Source organism: Limulus polyphemus, unplaced genomic scaffold, assembly GCF_000517525.1.
Source record: "Limulus polyphemus unplaced genomic scaffold, Limulus_polyphemus-2.1.2 Scaffold3692, whole genome shotgun sequence".
Taxonomy (NCBI): Eukaryota; Metazoa; Arthropoda; class Merostomata; order Xiphosura; family Limulidae; genus Limulus; species Limulus polyphemus.
Window position 1 is genome coordinate 16,470 of NW_013669302.1, and position 19,930 is coordinate 36,399.

The 19,930-nt window shown below is 34.5% G+C and overlaps 1 protein-coding gene across 4 annotated transcripts in view; it reads right to left on the reverse strand.

Annotated features, from left to right (window-relative positions):
* Nucleotides 1–1,555: 1,555 nt before the first annotated feature.
* The window catches only part of LOC106469864 (DNA polymerase subunit gamma-2, mitochondrial-like), an 87,369-nt gene continuing 68,994 nt past the window's right edge, over nucleotides 1,556–19,930 (reverse strand). For all 4 annotated transcript variants that reach the window (XM_022398435.1, XM_022398434.1, XM_022398436.1 and 1 more), the window contains 2 exons: nucleotides 13,361–13,457; nucleotides 1,556–3,835 (listed from right to left, as the gene is read on the reverse strand). In XM_022398435.1, coding sequence (XP_022254143.1) covers nucleotides 3,776–3,835; nucleotides 13,361–13,457 — 157 coding nt within the window. In that variant the 3' untranslated portion in view covers nucleotides 1,556–3,775. The remainder of the gene's footprint in view (nucleotides 3,836–13,360; nucleotides 13,458–19,930) is intronic.

Here is a 19,930-nt window from a genome sequence, read left to right on the forward strand (position 1 = left end):
TACTTCAACTAGAAACTCAGAAAGCTCTAGCAACATGATTCAATGATCTCACTATTATAAAATATTAATTCATGACAATTGAAACACACTACATATGATTCTAAAACAGTTACATAAAAAACCCATAAAATGTCGCTTCTAAAAATAACTAAATATTACACTTGCCCTATATAAACTATCTAAATAATATTGTTTGTTTGTAATTAAGCACAAAGCTACATAATGGGCTATCTGTGCTCTGCCCACCACGGGTATCGAAACCCGGATTATAGCGTTGTAAGTCTACAGCATCCAAATAATAATGCTTGGATTAAACTTAAAACATTGTTAGATATACAATATTGTTAAGTGTAAAGTATTATTTAATTAATTTAGTGACTTAATATTCAATAATTATTTAGCTTTCATAACAACAGTGTTTAAAGTTAATTATTTTAAAAGCGAAAGCTATGACAGATTTCATTAGGTTACTCGATACGAGTCGTACGTACGTTGTGTGTGCAGTTTACTATGCTTTAGTAATATTGTTGCTACTAGAGTACTAGGGATTTTTAGATTATTCTGTTGCGTGTTATAAATATGTGCAGACAGAAAAGAAAGCAAGTTAACTGAGAAAACTGACTCTTTAGAAATTGCCTGTCACCACTAAACTGTCAATCACTCAATCAAAACCTGCAATTAAAATAAGAAGTTAGAAAACGTAAAGTTGTAACGGGGGATACTTTAAAGTAAGTGTCACAGTTTAACAGAGATAAAGAGAATAATTTTTCTTGTAAAAGGGTGTTCTAGAATAATTGAACCCATCTGTGTGGACTTCGATGAAAAGGAGACAATTATTTAAAGTTCGAGATAAAACCCACGGGGTAACGTAAGTGAATTTATCTCAGATTGTATAGTAAGAAATAGCAGCGAAAATAATTCGTCTTATCAATTGGATTCTAAAGTACCCAAATCTGCCTGTGTAAACTTTCGACAAAAAAAAGAGAATTATTTCGTTTTAGATACAACTGTGATATCCTATAGTGTAAAGAATTTTGTACATACGTTTGACTTGTTTTAAATATATTAAGTTAAAACAAGTGGATTGTGTGCTGTCCGATTATTGTTCGAATTTATCAACAACATGTCACAGACACCTACTGTAAAGAATCCAGCCCATATACAAAAACCCTGACAGTCGTGTACATCTAACAAGGTAACCACAACGAGAGAGAGTGCAAACACCAGGAAGAATGGTGGGTTGTGGAAACTTCTGAAAGACCACCTTGGAAGAGATATTATTACTGCATAGTGTGTATGCCACCAATCTGATTTGGCATTAGAGTCTGTTCAGACTGAAGTTCCTGAAGTTTGGATATGGATGTCAAATGTCCTTTCTGTGCTGACATTCCTTAAAACAACTCCACGCAGGAACTGCATAAGGTAAATAATGCAATTTGAAAGTGAGATCAAAACTGACTGTTTCCTTTTCAGGTAGCAGAGAAATGAAAGTTTATTTTGAAAACTTTTGCTCATATCCCTTGTTTCCTTTTAATCAATTTGACTGCCTGTTCACTTTTTTTTTACAGATATGCGCTGTCAGTAATGTTATTTTCCCACTTTGGCTTACCTCCTTTTAACCACAATGTACATAGTGACAAATATTTTTAGCAGATATACACTATATGTTATCCTTCACAGACTCTTAAACTGTTTTCATTAAATTTCTTAAATCTGTGGTACAGTTTAGGCTACATGTCAAATGTTACCATTCCTGAAGAAAAGAATGAGAGGGAAATGGCTGAATGCTTTCTAAGGAAACAGAGCAAAGGGCCACAATAGGTAACAAAATAAATTTATGAAACAAAGTAGATTCTTCTTAAGTTGGATCTACAAACATTTCATATGTACCATTTCCTGGTACACCCAGACCAATTCATTGAAACCAAAGGCTTCCTAAGTTGTTCGATAGATTATATAGGTAATACAAATATCTTGTGACTAGTGATCCAGCTAAAGGAAAATATTTTTTTACTCTTTGCTGCAACCTAATCAATGGTAAATCAATACTGATTCATCATAAATTATGATACTTTGAAAAAATGAAAATATTAATTTCCAAAAATCACCAATTTCAGATTTACGAAGTATGAAAAGGAACCAAACATGAGTATGTACATGCTTTTTCCTTAATTTTGCCTCCTCCTTCTTTGACTGTATGGATCATGCTTAAAAATGGCATAATATTCAGCTAACACCTTTTTTTTTCCTATTTGTTAAGAATCAAAGTCTTTTGTTATTTGATTAATCTTTATCATGACTTTGCAATAGGCTATTTTATTTAACAGGGTCTGTTTTTTTCAGGTTTGGCTTACTTCTGTCATGGTTGACCTTTGAACCATCTTTAAGACATATCAAAAACTATTCCAGAAGTCCAGTCTGATACTCCTAGATGTTTTATGAGCAAAGGATGCTGCCATATAGAATTTGAATGTAATGAAAGATATGTCTATTCCTGGTAGAAAAAAAGAGCAGTTTCTGTTGAAAAGTGAAATAGAAGAGTATTAAAAAGTATAAAGAATTCCTTCAGAGATTTAAGGATAAAAATAGATGTGTGGCCTTTTGAAGAGTGCTCCTTCAGGCTAGATGTGGGAATGAATTACTTAGGATGGCATAAAAGAAATCGTATAAGTTGGCTGGCTGGACCTATAGGATAGTTTTCAGAGTAAGGGTGTACTATATGCTAGAGAAGGGCTCCACTTATGCAAGTTTAATATAATGTTTGGTGAAGCTCTATACATATTCCATAAAAACAGTTTAAACTGAACTTGTGTAATGATGAGGGAGCTTGGAAAATTGAGAATAAACAAATTGACAAGAAGAAAGGGCTAAGTTTTCTTGCTTTTTCTTCTTTCAATTTTTATTTGTACTTGCATTCCATGATTATTTTCGACTCAATGCTTGACAGTAACATGAACTTTTATATTTTTAGTGTAATTTATAAAGGACAACCCATTTTGGTAGATTTTACATTATAATTCTAATTAGTTGGATTTTTTTCTAACTTGTAATCTATATACTTTTTTAATGTTTTGCAAAAAGTTCTCATAAAGAATCATTCTCTGTACTTGTGTAACAAACTCTTGGTTACTTTGAAAATTATGAAAAGAATATAAAACTAAAATGCCAAAACATTTCTCAGACCATTATAAAAATACCATATAAAAAGTATGGTTTTAGTAAGGTCTCATCTCACTGTGAGTTACTATATTTGAAACAGTCACAGTAAACATATATTGAGTAATGAATAAAGTTAATGCACTCAAAATATTTCCATTCAATGAAATAATTTCATAAATATAAAATCTGATATGGAATTAAACTGATTGGAAGAAAGGCCTAATTTTTCTTGCTATTTCTTCTTTGAATTTTTATTTGTACTATTGCTTTCTGTTTGTCATTATTTCTGACTCCTTACCTGAATAAGATATGTTTATAAGTTATCTGTACAACTGTTTCATTTCTAAAGAAGTTGCTAGCTTTATATATATATATATATATAGGGGGGGGGGGATCTTACTGAGGATTCCATCTTCACAAAAGGGATACACCCTCATATAAATAATATTACCTTCAGAGGAGGATAAAATTTCCCACTATTACTCAGACATTTAAATGTTCTCAAACATTAGAAAATAAAACTGATTGTCTTTAGTAAAAAAAGACTTAGAAAACAACTGTTTCTGTAAAACAAGACATTTTAATATGCACATTATAATGCACTAGGAAAATTTTCTCATTGCATCTGCAAATAATAAAGAAGTTTATTCTTCATTTCTTTCACATGGACTTGCTCCTAAAAACAGAAGAACAGTTAAGAATATTTAAAATGTTTAATAAATATTCCAGTGATAACATATATATATGTTGATATTCTCATGTTTTAGTACTTACAAAAATATATATAAATAATATCTGACAGTTTCTACCTTCACATCTAACTGAGCTTGTTTTAACCTAAAGTGGGTTCACTAGCACAGCTAAGTTTTGTCACAAGGAACTTTACATTTTGTATAAATGATAAATTAACAATACTGTGGACAAAGCTTCATTCATTAATAAATCAGCAAGCCTCTTGTAGTTTACTTCTCTTTTTTTCTATCCATCTCTTACACTTATGTAGGAAACATCATTCATTACTTGAAAGTTCTTAGTCAATGACACTTTCAGCCAATATTTCCATTTGACCAAATCTGTTCATTACAAACCATTACTTTCATTCATACTGCCGATTTATCTTCTCTCATTCACACTATACTTTCAGTATTTCTTATACTGTTAATTCTTGAGACTGTAGAAATTGTTATAATGATCAGAGCAATTATGAGTCAAAGTCTGAGACTGCTTATTCCCCACACTTTTATTACATAAAACTGCAAAAGGGTCCTCTTAACCCTAAAGCTACATCCAAAAATTATAACTTACCTCAACCTTCACTCTATTCATAAAAAACACCAGAATCTCAGGTGTTTGTTGTTAGCTGCATGATAAACAACTTAATTTTCTTAATTCATCATCACATTCAATAAGTAAGTTACATCATTAACTCTGGAACATCATTTCACCACTGACACATATGCGTTACCAGTTAGTATAGAACACTATATTCAACATCCATACCCCTCAAATGAAAGTTTAAATAAAAGAATCATTCATATGAATTTCAAAAAAATTAATACATTGTATAGTTTACCAAAAATGTTGGAAGCTTTAAACTGGTCAAGCTAATCATTTCTAAAGTGATTGTGCATGAAAAACTCATTTTTAAAATAAAATTAAATGTATCATTAAGACTACAGATAAACATTTTAAGATGTCATCAACCTCTGCCTTAGAAACAGATAAAAAGCATAATGAAAAAGAAATAATTTTCCTTTTTGACCACTATTAACTTTCTCAGGATAATTATTTTTTTTCTTTCCAACTATTTTCCTTCTCTCATAAATAAGCTACTTATCTGTTTATTAAAGGTTATTTCTATATTTTTCCTTTGTCTAAACTCTAGTTATCTTCTTGAAAATAAACTTTTTCATTATTTTCTTGCACTTCATTTCTATTTGCCTTGTTTATTATTTACTTTTTAATTTATGCATATATAGCATTATAATACATACAAAATTGTCGGTAAATGGTATGAATGATACTTCCACACCTTCTATTCACACCTTTGTGTTTATTCACCTTATCACAAACTAGATACTTTCAGAGCTATTTTTAATAATATAATTATTTGTTGCATTACTTATTCATTTAATGTAGAATTCTGTTTTTTCTTTTACTTCTTTATAGTTTTAATACAGACACTGTATTTTTGATTTGTTCTTATATTTTACAAATTTATAACAATATCACTCTAAAAATGGTCACGTATCACCTTTTCTAGATTTCTTTTATATATGCCTAATCTAGCTCTTATTGTTTTTCTGAATGTTTTCAATGAAAAACCAGAAAATTCAGATTTGTGAAGTGCTAATGCTGAACAAATCATCAAATAAATTACATTTAATTCTGCATGTAATTCCTTATTTTTTATTATGCAAATCTTCATAAGAATGTAAAAGCATATCAGCAAAGTAACTTTTACTAGGATTTCATAAAGTTTCTTAAACCATTAAATCCCTAAATATGTAAAACTAAAGCATTATTTTAATATTGGTTTAAAAAATTTTCATTTTACATTTATTTATTCTCCTTACATTGTCCTGTGACAAATCGTTTTGGTGATTTTCTTTTCCATGGCTTATGGTATGAAGGTGGAATGACCTTTAATCCTTCCTTTATCACCATTAGCCATACTGTCACTTAAGGACTATGTTTGAGGGAATTCATTGGTGGCTACACTCCTTCCAATACCTTGGAAATGATCTCAACAGGAATCTTGGGCTCTTCAGCAAGTTCACTTATCTTCTCTGACAAAGTTATCTCTAAAACTAACCAGCTGGCTGTTCTCTCACCAATGTATTTGCAAAAAAACAAGCATGGTAGATGACATTTTGGTTTGAACACCTGATTTTTAAGTTTTGCTCTGTTGCACTTTAGGATGTTAAAATTTTCCTAAATCTCCTTTCACAAAAAGCTTTTTTCAATTTATACTGTCCTCTATTGGTATACATTTTCGCTCACCACTAGCCTTGATACTTCCAATTACCCTCATATATCTTAATGTGAGACATCTGCACAGTAACATGCAAATGATTATGCAGCAACCCTTCACCAACAAAAACCATACCTCCTCTCACAAAAAGCTAGAATCCCATGCTGAACAGGTAGATGACCAGTGAGAAGATGATTACCCTTTAGGAAGTGGCCAGAGGTAAATCATAGGGTGTGAGAACAAACTAAAACAACACACCCGTGGGAGACTGCCAGGTATACTCATTGCCCAGGATGAATATGTCGCCAAAATGGCAGAAACACAGGAGGGAGCCAATGAAAATTGAAAGAAATTACGAGACCTCCCGGTTTAGAGTGACTAGAGAACAACAGACCGTTCAACCTCATCCAACACTACACTGTATCTGTACATCAGGTCTGCGATAGAAAGAGTGTCCTCTACCTTTCACCTCAACTATGGAAAACTGGGAGGGAAGCAGAGCTTCTGTACTAAGAACCTGTCTTTGCAAGCATGCATCTCTAACAATATCAACACCATATCCACTAGAAACCGACATCTGGCAGATGGTAGTAAATTGGAGAGCCCAGGTGGGGGCACAATTGGAATTTATTGTCCAGTCCACATTAGGAGGATGGGTATCCATTCACAAACATGCAGATATTCATGAGTCTAATTCTACTACAACCAACACCAGATCCACAAAATTTGACAAACAGTAGAAAGAGGGATCACAAGTTAGGGTTGCATCTCAAGTCTAAAAACCAGGCAGCATTTGGTATGGATCATCCAGTCAGCAGTAGTAGGAGGGTAACCATCCAAACATACAAGGACTCATGTGGCTGGTCCAGCTCCAACCAACACCATATCCACAGGATGGTAGGAAGGAGGGTGCCTCAGCTAGAAGGGCAAACTGCAAAATTTGGTGACAGCTGGAATTGTACATCAGGTCCGTGGTAGGAGTGCATCAACACCATCTACACTGGCAGAATACCACCACCATATGCTCAACAGTCATCCATGATACACCACCTGAGTGGCTAGGAACTGCTAAGTTGCAAGGGCTCCTGTACTCTATTACAAGAAGGAGGGAAAGAGTGCATTGGAGTGTCCAGAGGAACACAGCACTGGAAACAGTGCAATGGGTGACTGTGATACCATATTTTGAAAAGCAGAGCAACCACCTTGATGGAGTGCATTATCCAACCAAGCAGTATCAGGAAGTGTACATCAGGTCTGCAGTAGGATGAGTGTCAAATGCCAAGAATCCTCAGAGATGAGCAGCAATCCCTGTCTGCTTTACCCATGCAAGTTCATGAGTGCATGATCCAGGACAAACATTTTTAAGAAGCAAAACATCATGAAAAATACCTACTAGTGGTCTTGCAGAACACCCCATCTCAAAAGTGGGTGTAATTTGACACACAGGTCTTACAGTGTGGATTTATGAGGGAGAATACCTGTTCAGGCAACACTTTCCACTGAGTGGGATCCAAGTACGTGACAAAGGTTTTTGCAAATAAAATAAGATTAATGGAGCACTTACCCATTCACAGAAAAACCATGAAGTGCAAAATGGCTAATGGAGGAAAAGGAAAACCTATAGAGCAGAAAATGTTCAGATGGTGAGCTGTAAAGGTATGTGGAGAGGTCCATATACTGGCATAAATGATGTCCTCCAATGGATAACAGAAATGTGCAACTAGGAACATGGTAAGGTGATGGATATGATAAGAAGAAACATGAAAAAGACAACAATCATCAGGAGATAAGGAAGAATAAGCCAGTCAAATCAAATCTGTAAGAGCAATAGGGGAAAGGTCATGGGAGAGGGTGGGATTCCAATGAATAAAAAAACAGGAACCATGGAAGGGAGCAGTGCTTGTTATGTACCAGTGGAAAGCCCTGACCAGGTAAAGAAGTTGGTGAGGATTGAACAGTTATAAAGGTGGTATATGGAAGGAAGGGAGATGGGTGTCAAGGCAGAATTACCCTCCAGAGCAGCCAGTTTTGGGTAGAAAGAAAAGAACAGGAAAAAGGAGAATATAAAAACTATGAAACAAAACACAGCGATCATCAATTGAGAAAACATCTGAATGAACACCAAGAAAAAGATTCCAACAGAGAATGGGTAAAAGCGTGCAGGATCATGCTGTGATTCCAAACAGGGAGAGAAGCCAGGTAAGGAGGTCAGGAAATGTGGAAGGAATGACACAACACAGACAAAACTGGCGCTCGGAAGACACAAGCTTATCTCTTAAAACAAAACATGGTGGACAAAACCACCCGATAGCCTGCAACAGAGGAAACAATGGAAAGGACAGACCAAGAGCGGAGTTTAGGAACAGACGGATGCATGCCTGATTGGGGCTGATGTAGGACTGTTGGAGATAAAGAAAAAGGAAGAGGGGGCAACACCAGAAGCCAGTGCAAGAGTGGAAACCATGTCTGGGCCAGTCAATATGGAGCCAACAGAACATGACACAGAGTGGTCCGAATGATGGCAAGGATGCATGGTAGCAAATGAATAGGAGGATAAGAACAGGTCTGTCCAATCTCAACTGAGAGAATCTACTGCCTCAGCCAAAGGACAAGGAAAAGGAGACCAAAATCATGGAAGCCAGGTATTAAAATGAGTGGCAAAAGCATCCAAATCTGGGACACCCCACTGAGTGCACAACACCCAAAAAAACTTGAGGGTCCAAAGATCACTCCATAGGAAGAACCCTGTCAGGACACGATAAACTATTTACAAACAGATTCAGGTCACCCAGAATATGACAAGCCAACAAAGTGATTCAATGGCTGTGGACCAAATATAAGAGATCCAGTGTTTGAAAACATGTCTCTTGACTGAGTGCCCCCTTGCCTGGAGATATATGAGACTGCCAGAGAATTGTCAGAGTGTACCATCACCAACTAGCCCTGAAGAGCTCACAGGAAATGAAGCAAAGCCCAACAAACTGCAAGATGTTCCAAGAGATTGGTATTGGAGAGGGGACTTGGAAACAGTCCAGTACCTGAAATCTCCCTAGTGTTGAGATATGCCCCTAACCAGAAAGAGAAGCATCCATAAAAAGATGACATTACTGACTAGGAGGAGGAACAGTGATGGTGTTGTTGTCTTGATACAACTACCAGGAAAAGTCAGTCTGTAAATCGGGAGGACGGATGAGAGAGGCATCCAAGGGATCCCAAACAAGGCTCCATTGGTCGAACAAAACCCACTGAAGATGATGCATGTGGGCATGAGGAATGATAGCTTCCGGAGGAGCCCACATCACCCCCCTCCCCCAAAAGAACTTCTCATGCAGAAGAAGAAGGAGAGAAGGATATGATGGGAATGAGACATCCCATAGTTCTCAATCACAGGGGAGAAGGTTGGGCCTGACTGATCAGAAAATTTAACAATACCCCGAGATAAACTAAATATTCCATGGGTGTGAAGAAACACTTCTCCACCTTGACAAGCAAACATATCCTGGCAGCTTCCTGGAGAAGAAACTGAGTATGAAGGGCAGTGTCATTTTGTGAGGAAGGTAGAAGTAGCCAGACATCCATATAATGGTGGAAAAAAAAGGCCCCTGGAATGAAGAAGGTGGGCAAACGACCAAACTACTCGACATATCGACCCTTGTCATCCACAAACCTGGAGTGAAAGCACAACAAAGAGCTAAATATGACTCCATGCTGAATTGGGGACGGACTAAGAAGCAGTTGAGTGATGATAAATCAATGATCAGGTGCCAATCCCCAGTTTTTTTGGGGACAACAAACAGACAGGAATATAACCCTGGATGAGAAGGATCCCCTCGGTCAATGGCATCCTTGTGAATTAAATTTCAAACCACCTCTGAAAGAGGCTGGCACAAAATGAGATCCCAAGGTGAAGGGAAGGAAATGGAATGGTGTGACAACAGGGGAGGTAAATCGAATTGGAGGATCAGAACCTCTATGATGACTATCAGAAAATAAGAATCCACAGCAAAGGACCTTGATAAGTGGGCAAAGTGATCCAAGAACATAGTCACTAATGCTGGACACTCCAAAAATGATGCCTGAAACAACAGTGAGTCTCCGAAGCCCGAGAAGCCGGAACTGTCAAAGGGGTGGAAGGAGGACAGTGAAATACAGGAATGGTAACAGTGTGTTGGGATAAACGATAGGCTAAGGAAAAAAGGGAAGTATGCAGACTCTACCCTAGTCTCCAATGAGTTGGCAATACCCCAAACACCACTTGATGCATAAAAAAAGGAAAGAGGCATGGGCACATCCCCCAAGACGACATGAAACTTGGAGGCATATTCAGGAGGGGGGAATGCTGTTCAGATCCTCATCATCATGTGTTGTCAAACATTGAGCAGGAATAACAGAACAATCATCAGGTTGTTCAGAATGTTGAATTAAAGTGGCCAACTCCCGATGCCCCAGAGCCATGACTTCATGGGCCATTAACATTGTTCTGACCCATAGATGTGGTCAGTAAATCCATTTCAGTAGTAAGAGCTGCTGTAATTGTGACCACCTCAAACTTTGAGTGCATAACTCGTGGAAAGGAAGTTAGAAAAAGAAAAAAAAATCATAACTCTCTACAAGAAGAATCAAAACTGTAAGAAAAAAAATGTTATGGAAGAATTGCTGGTGAAAAGGTCTGAAAAAGAACAAAGTTAAAAATTATAAAGTCAACTGACACATGACTGAAAACAATAAGACTGTCAATCGAGAAGTAATTAAGGGCTGCAAGATTAGAGCTGGCACTAGTTATGATAGAGGTAGTCTCACCCTCCTATTGATGGAGGGTTGCTGCATAATCATTTTTTAGTCACTGGAAGTTCAAACTCTGGTGCTATAAATTTTGAATAGTGCACTGGGGTTTCTTTGCAGCAGACTGTGAAACAATTTGAACCAAATCTGACATCTGTGTTTCTACATGAAGTAAACTCAGAGTAGATACATGTCAATTATCTACATGTGATGTTGTGTAGAGAAGCTTCTCATGGTGAGGTTCACTTCCAATTTTCTTCTTGCTAAAACTCTATGACCATTTGTTAATAGCATTGATTAATTTCTGGAGGCAATTTCCCAGCTTTAATTATCAAATAAGGTTGAATAATGGTAGTCATAGAACCAATATCAATCAATATGGTGCTAGGCTTCATTTCAACGAATCCAATGACTTGTAAATTGACCCCTTTCAATACTTTCAATAATACACTCTTTATATGAGTTTGGGTAAATGTAGTGTTCTCATTCATAAGATGTCATCTCCTTGTTTTATTACCAATAACTGATTAATCAAAGTCTTATATGTCATGTCCCTGTTTTCCACTTACAGCAGTTTCATTTTCCTGAATCCTTTAAAAAAATCTTTTCAAACAGAAATTGAAACATCTTCTGCCTTATGTTTTACTTCTTTCATTTGTAGTAAACAACTTTTAATTAAAGGATTTAAATTGTACTTTAGTACTTTATCCAATCACTTTGAACCTTTTTTTTTTGGAAACTGCATAAAAAAACCATCCATGGTACCTTTTTGTCATAGCCTAAAGATATACCCTATAACCTGAATGCTTTTCAAAGCGCTTGGGTTATAGGGTATTGTATATTTGTGTTAAATTGATTTCTTTCATAGCCAGTTCATATTTTCATTGGACAATGCTATTGAACAGGCCTCCCACACACCATAACTTGATGAAGGAGTGGTGTAGCTATGATAGTATCCCACATCTGCAGGTGGCACAACAGTAGTGGTAACAAATGTAGACCAGATGGGTTCTCCTATTTCACATTGCATAGTTGATGGTATTTTAGGTTGAAATTCTTAATGGATGTAAAGGTAGGAGAGAATGGCATTTGCCATATTATTCTTTAAATATTTTATCCTAAAGATGATGTCTTTTTGTATTTCACCAATTTCATTGTTGTAATCCTTATTCACTTAATTAACTGATTTTTTTATCCTTTTCTTTTTTAGTTTGTTGATGTTTTTTAGAACATTTCCTTGATCTTGTCTTTGACCAAATTAATTTGGTTCATTATTACTCTGTACAGCTAATGACCTGTTCTTGTAATTCCTTTCATAACTTCCAATCTGTTTCTTCCAATTTTCTTTCTCTTTCTTCGTGATGTTCTTTTTGCCATTTTATCATTTCCATAAAATTTTTGACTTCATTTTAAGCATGTGTTACCATCTCTAAGTGGAATCTGGAATTTTCTCTTACCTAAATAATATCATTACTGACACAAACAGTTTGTATTATTAGGGAGGTCCAGTATAAAGAATAATGGAAAGTTCAGTCCAATTATGAAAACAAAAACGTTATATTTCTGCAACTTTAAAGTACATGATTAGCATGACCATTGTTCACATATAAGCCATACATTACAAATAAATTACATCTAAGAAATTCAGCTCACTTATTCATTCCATACTCAAACGCAGCACTGAACTAAATTAACAGACAAACTATTTCATGGACTGGTTACTCCCGAATTGATTAACAGACTTACTAAGTCACAACAGACTCCTTTACTAACTCTGGTCTAACATTCAGACATTAATATCACATTAACTTCCTGCTAAACAACAACACAAATGTTTTACTTGACATGTGTTGCATTCAAAAGTATAAATGTTGTTTAGTTTCACATCAATGTTTCAGAGGGATAAAATTAATTCTAAATTTGGTTACTGTCATTTTGGCAATAATGTATTAATTGTGTATGTTAAAAATAAGCTGCAAGAAATTGACTATAACTTCTATATTTCTGAACAATAAATCTTGAATTTCAAAGTGATTAATGTAGTATTTTTTATAATTTCAATAGTAAAACAGGAAATCAGTGTATCAGACTAAACTGACTTTCACAACAAATATTCTATCTACCTCTTGGTAAGGAAATCTTTAAAAACTGTCCATATCACACCTTTCTCGTTATAATATACTGGAACACTATTGATGAAATGTTATAACTGTTAGACAATTTTGTTCAACTGTTACTTTTACATTTAAAATATAGACCTATTAAAAATGTATAATTTTTAGATTTATTTAAAATATATATTCATAATACAAAATGACTTGTATGTATTTCAATATTTTCATACCATCAAAACTTTTAACAAAGTATAACATCCTTTAAATTTTAATTACTTTTCAAAAATCTTCAACCGAATTATGCATAAATGAAAATGTGTGAAAAGCTTACTGTAATAGTGGTATCTCTGTTACGTAGACCTGCAATTCCAGTTTTCAATGTCCTCTCACTCAACACGATACAGTACGGAATACCCATTTCATCAAAACTAAAACCACAAAACAACAGGAAAAGATTAATGACAAAGTAAACTTGTAAAAATTATCTGTGAATGTAGTTCACACACATCTTGAGAATCTGATGAATATCTCTACTTAAACAACTTAGAAAAATTTTGAAAATTATTTGACAAAAGCTTAAAATGATAATTAACATAGGAAATGAAAAGAACTTTATCAGTAAAAAACTTTCCAAGAAATTGTTCTAAAGAAGAGAAACTGAATTGTTGGTATATGCTCAAACAAAATTATATTGCTTGGGATGAATCAAAGAAGAAGTAATATGGAAAACAAATCTTGCAAATGATAACATGTATGTTATCATCAGAAATGTTGATGCTTTGCTAAGCAGACAGACTGGTTTTGACCTACAAATACTGAACATGGAAATGATGTGAACAATATAGTAAATTCTACAGAAAATTTTAAAATATGGCTCTTTATTTAAAAGCCTTGGATTGATTAAAGAAGCAACTTATAAGGCTACAGATGATGATAAAATCTAACTTATAGCTTAAAGATTGAGAAGCTTATGGCATGGTGGAAGTTGCCAATCATGGACTAGTTACAATGCTTGATGATGTAATAATTGAAGATGTGCTTGAAGGGCCAGAGTGGGTATCAAACATACTGATAGTGCTCAAGAAAGACAGTAAAAAGGTGAGGTTTTGTGTTGACCTCTGAGAAGTCAATATATCGTCATTCAGTAACTAATACTGAGAGTATTTTGCATACAATGCAAGGCTCAAATATTTTTGCAATGCCGGGTGCCAGATAAAGGTTTTGTCAGAGAGACTAGCACTAGAATCCCCAAAAATGATAACCTTCATCATGCAACAGGGTTGTTACAGATTCTGTAAAGTTCTCTTTGGTTTTGCATGGATGTGATTTTCTATACTCAGAATGAAGTGGAATTAGAGAAAAGAGAAATGTTATTTTGGAGTGGATAAAATTAAAATACTAGAACATTCTGAAACAATGGAAAGGATCAAGTGTGATCCTAATAAAGTGGATGTTGTTCTCAAAGCAACTAAACTAGAGAATGTCAGAACACTGCATTCGTTCCCAGGAACTAGTGGTTTCCCTGTGAAATTCATTCCAGATTCTGCAGATACCTCTGAACCATTCTGTTTGCTCACCATAAATGTGTTAACTGGAAATGGAATTCCAAACCACAATCAGCTTTCAAAGACTTTGAAAACCCATAACTAATGAACCATACCTGCCTTATTACAAAATACATTCAACAACAGGGGGTAGTAACTGTTCACTTTTATCAAATCAAATTTTGCTTTATAATTTGAATAGGAAAGTGATCTGTCACAAAAACCAAATGTGTAACACTACTGGTTTCCTTTAATAGCATGGTTATTAGAATTTTTCCTTCACAGGCTGATGGTATTGGCAAGCATGTTATAAATACAATTACATCTGTTATGTGTTATCTGGACCATAAAAGACATCAGATTGTGCACTGTGTAATTGTGCTTCAGATTTCACAAGCTACAATGACTACAAAGCTCAAAAAACCTGTCCTTTGGGCAAAGGATTCAAGGGTCACATTGACATTGTGAACTTCTTAATCACCCCTGGTTCTCAAACAAAGAATATATATCATTGCAAGAAAAACTACCAAAATTTCTCCATGGCATGCAGCAGCACTACAACTATTTGATTAAACAAAGAGAGTGCATGGCTCAAGTCAATGAATTAGAACATTCAGTGAGATTAGTCAAAGAAAAATGAAAGTTAAGAACCATCCCAGCTATTAAACAGAGCTGAAAGTCACTGAAGAATATCAAGACATTTTCGAATGTATGAAATGAAGTTCATGAGTATATTATCATTTTTTATTAGGTTATGAGCCAAAAGACATTATGAAAGAATGGTTAGAAAATTTGTCTCCTTCTTTCCAGTTACTCTCTATTCTTTCCAACATGGAAATGCTCTTGAAAACACCAATTTTTGTGGGAATCTGCTGATGATAAACAAATGACTTTTCAAACTATCAATGAATCAAAGAAATGTTTCCATTATACTCTGCATGAGCTATGAGAAAAGAATTTATGGAAATTTACAATATGTGTAGTGAAGCAACGTAAATTAATCTTTCCTCTATGTATCATTTTTTAAGAGGTGATGTAAAAGCTGCTGCCAATTGAGAATAAAAAAAAAAAGAGAGGTTGATCACAGGTTAAAGGAATACTTTAGGCAAGCCAATTATATTGACCTAGGGTTATATAATACACAGAGTAACAATGGCAGGCCTGCTGATGCAAAGTATGACCATTGTAAAAGGACCTAATACTTTGTTGAAGAAAAGGCAGTAGTTCATGTGTCAAAAAGCAGAGCATCTCTACTTACTATTTACAATTTCTGTTAAAAGTATCTAGCCAGAAACATCAAACAGGCTTGAATAGAAATTAAAAAAGAAAATACATATAAATGAATATGAATCAGATATAAAACATGTTACACATATTATATGAAACCTTGTGATTAACAGTTAAAACAAAGGTTGACTTCTTTAGGAATCTGCTACGGAAAAGTTATTTTTATTGTACACCTATAACTATAAACATAGTGAAACTGCATGCAGTGAAAAACAAATCAAAACAAAAAAAAAATTCAGTTTTAAAAGTTATCACCTTTATAAGAATTTTAAAAGAATGTAAAACAAATTAAAAAAATTGTAATTAAACTCAAAAACATAGGTAAAACATCTTTAATTGTTTCTTAAAAATTATATCACACATAAAATTGAAATATTTTATTTGCATAGACTACATAATCTGTAGAGAGTTCTTTTGAAATTTCAAACTATTTAACATAAAATGTTTTCGGACAACATGGGACACATTGGTCCATCTTGGCTGTTCCATCCTCTAACTACATTAAAATAACTTTTTAAAAATCTTAAAGATAGCCCTTATTATTCATATACTTATCAAGCTTTTTCTTAAACTCACTTAAATTTACTACATCTACAACATCCGAAGGCAACCCATTCAAAAGGCCAACCACCCTATTTAAAAATGAAACTGTCTTAGCTGAAGATGACTCCTACCTTGCCAAAATTTATATTTATATTTATATTCCAAATGTGGCCTAACCAGTGGTCTATGAAATGAAATTATAACCTCTTTACTCTTGTATTCAATATTTCTGTAGCTACAACCTAAAATTCTATTTGCCCTACCACTAGCAACAGCACACTGCTTGGATGGCTTTAGAGACTGATCTACTATTACACCAAGATTCCTTTCCTTCATACCACTATTGAGGTTATTTTCATCCAAATTATACTTATAATTCAAATTATGATAACCCACATGCATGTTTTTGCATTTATTATAATTAAAGTCCATCTGCCATTTATTTGCCCAATTCACTAAATGATTTAAATCCTTTTGTAAATCAGCAACATCCTCTTCACAGCTAGCAACACCCAAGATTCCTCGGTGAAACCATGTTGACTAACCTATAAAATTCTAAACTTTGTTAACAGACTTTCCAAAACCTTTCCCACAATGGATGCAAGACTAATGGGTCTATTATTACTGGGATAATTTTTATCACCTCCCTCGAAAAGAGGAGTTACATTAACTAACTTCCAATCCTCTGGTACCTGCCCACAATTCAAGGACTGACAAAAAATAGTAGTAAGTGGCTCACATATCCAATCTTTAATATCCTTCAAACCCTTGGGGAAGTATTATCTGGCCCATGAGCCTAATTGTTTTTAAAACTTCACGATTTTTTTCTTAGCTAGCTCAGGATTAATGCAGTCATTTTGTCTGATCTTGTTTCCATTTATCAACTGATCAAGATTTGGAATACTGATTAAATCTTCATCCAGTTGTTTTGGTTTTTTTTTCACTACAATAAACAAACCACAGAACATTTACATCAAATAGATGCTCCAAAGTCTGCTGTAAGGACATGATTTTGAAATTACCATTTAAGAAAAGACTGGTTAAAAATTACAAGCAAGATAAAAAAAGCGTTATTTTCTGTATATAACTGTATCAATTTGATACTTGTGTTAACCTAATACTTTATGATAAGTAACAATAAATAAATTAGCTAACTATAGTGTGTTGCATCTATTCTATTAAAGTTTATAGGCTATACACATAACAATGGAGGATGTAGTATAGTATAATTTAGTTAGCCTAATACGACATCTTAGCAAAGTGAAGAGTACCATAAAAAACAAGAGGGAAGATGGTGACAGTCAGTTAAATGGTGTGAAACTTTTCATTAATTCTTTAACAGTGTACTAATAAACTATTGTTTACATGAACTCTCAGCATTAATTCAAAACATCATCATTGTTTGTCCAGTAAGTTGTAAGGTGAGTTCTGAAAGAAGTCTAAATTAATTTCCAATAAAACAATTTAGAAGTTAACTTGTTGCTGGCTGGTCCCTAAACAGCTGCTTATAAACACACTTCTTGTTGCCTGGAGCCCAGAAAGTTTCACCTAAAAGTAATTGCAAAAGCAATAATTTACTTTGAGACTAATAAAGTGAACACTGTTAAGTAATATCTACAAGTTATATTCATTTCCATTCACTCGTTTTATCACAATATTGATTTAACACTATTGAAATGTAAGGTTTGTAGTCAGGAGTGCCACAAGAACTTATTCTTTGCCTCTCCTTACATCTTACTTGTTAACTAAATCCAGTTTCCTGACTTAACATATACGTATCACTCTCAATATGCTGACAACATAGCAGTATGCAGCATATCTAGAAATCCACTCATAGCAATGACACACATCCAAGAATCACTAAATTTAATCCTTAAATGTGTAACAAATGGTGAATGATACTAAATCTAACAAAGACACAAGCCTTTTCCAAAAAATTTGTAAACATAAGAAAACTATCAAGAAAATCAAACATAAGCTAGGAGACACACAAATAAATATGAGTAATAATGTCAATCTCATTGGAATCACCTTTGACACCCATCTAACATGGAACAAACACATTCAGAACATCCATGCCTCGATTAGCAAATGCATCAACTACAAAAAATGAATTGCATGTTAACACACAAACTGCACATCCACAACAGCCCTTAAAATATACAAAACATTTTTTCGTTCACTAATAGAATATGGTTGCCAAATAACATAGAATATGCCAACAAATTATCTTAAAAACTATAAATTCAACAAAACAAAGTATAAAGATTAGCCCTAAGGCTTCCAAAATTTACCTCAGTAAAGTACATACACAAAATCAGCAACCTACTTACATTAAAAGATAGACTTATTGGAGTAGTGTTCAACTATTACAAAAAAGCAGAAAAAAGAAATAGCTTGACTGCTGCACTTCACAAAATTTCAGGTGCTCCCACCAAACCATCTCACCATACAAGCTGTTCTGGGTTCAAGGGTTTAATGCTATGTCATTATTTGTAATCATCCTGTGTTATTTTACAGCCAGAGCACAGAATAGATAGATTATTCGGCATATGTCCTGTGAAAATGGATTTTCTTCAGGCACTCCAGTTTCCCCCCACATCAAAATTCAAAAGTCCTTTGAACCATATGCTCCCCACCCCTGAAAAGGGCCTCAAACTCAATTCAATGTAACTTCAATCCAAATCATTTCTTAAAATCCATCTCAGTAAGGTGTATTTAAATAGAATTTAATTCCAATCCCACTTGCATGCATGTTTGGACCTCTTGGGCTCGCCTCAACTTCATCGCCTCTACCATCACTGGACAAGAAGAACTGCATCTTGTCTCAGCCAACCTTCTCCACAGTTTCTCTCTCAAATCTTCTTTTAGAAATTCTGGCCAATGTTTACAATCTCGATTTTAGTCACTGCAACAAATGATTATCATCTCTGGGGTTAAAGGGGAACAACGGTTCCCGAGCACCCCAGTTGGGAAGAGCAGACAAGCGTAATGCTCTTCTTCAAACTAAATTAGTGTCACGTTTTTTTTAGTATATAGTCACTGATTAATCTCTTTCTTTTCTTCTTCTTCATCAGTTTCTTCTTCAAACCCATTTCAAAATGAGAACTCCAATGTGTGGGAAAAAAACCTTGTGGAGGCCAGGGAAGATACAAAATCACCCTCTGCTTTTGCACAACAGAGTATTGCAGGGTGAGCTGTCACTAACATCTCTCAAGAACAATGATTGCTTTGCCAACATAAGCAGGATGTTGCATGACAGAAAACTGGTGTTGACTGGTAAAACCAGTAAAATGTGGCTTCAGTACAAGTCAATAGTGGATGTAATAAAACATTTCCTGAAAGGAGAGAGAACAGGAAACTGGCTTTTGCATTTGGCCATTGTTATATATGTGCATAAACATATATATTGGTGTACTTTGGTGACAGATTTTTTTGAGGCAGATTTTGTTAAACAAGACCGATGTCTGTAGATTTGCTTTCTTCTTAGAATTCTTCTCAAGAATCGATAAGCCGTTCTTAACGTT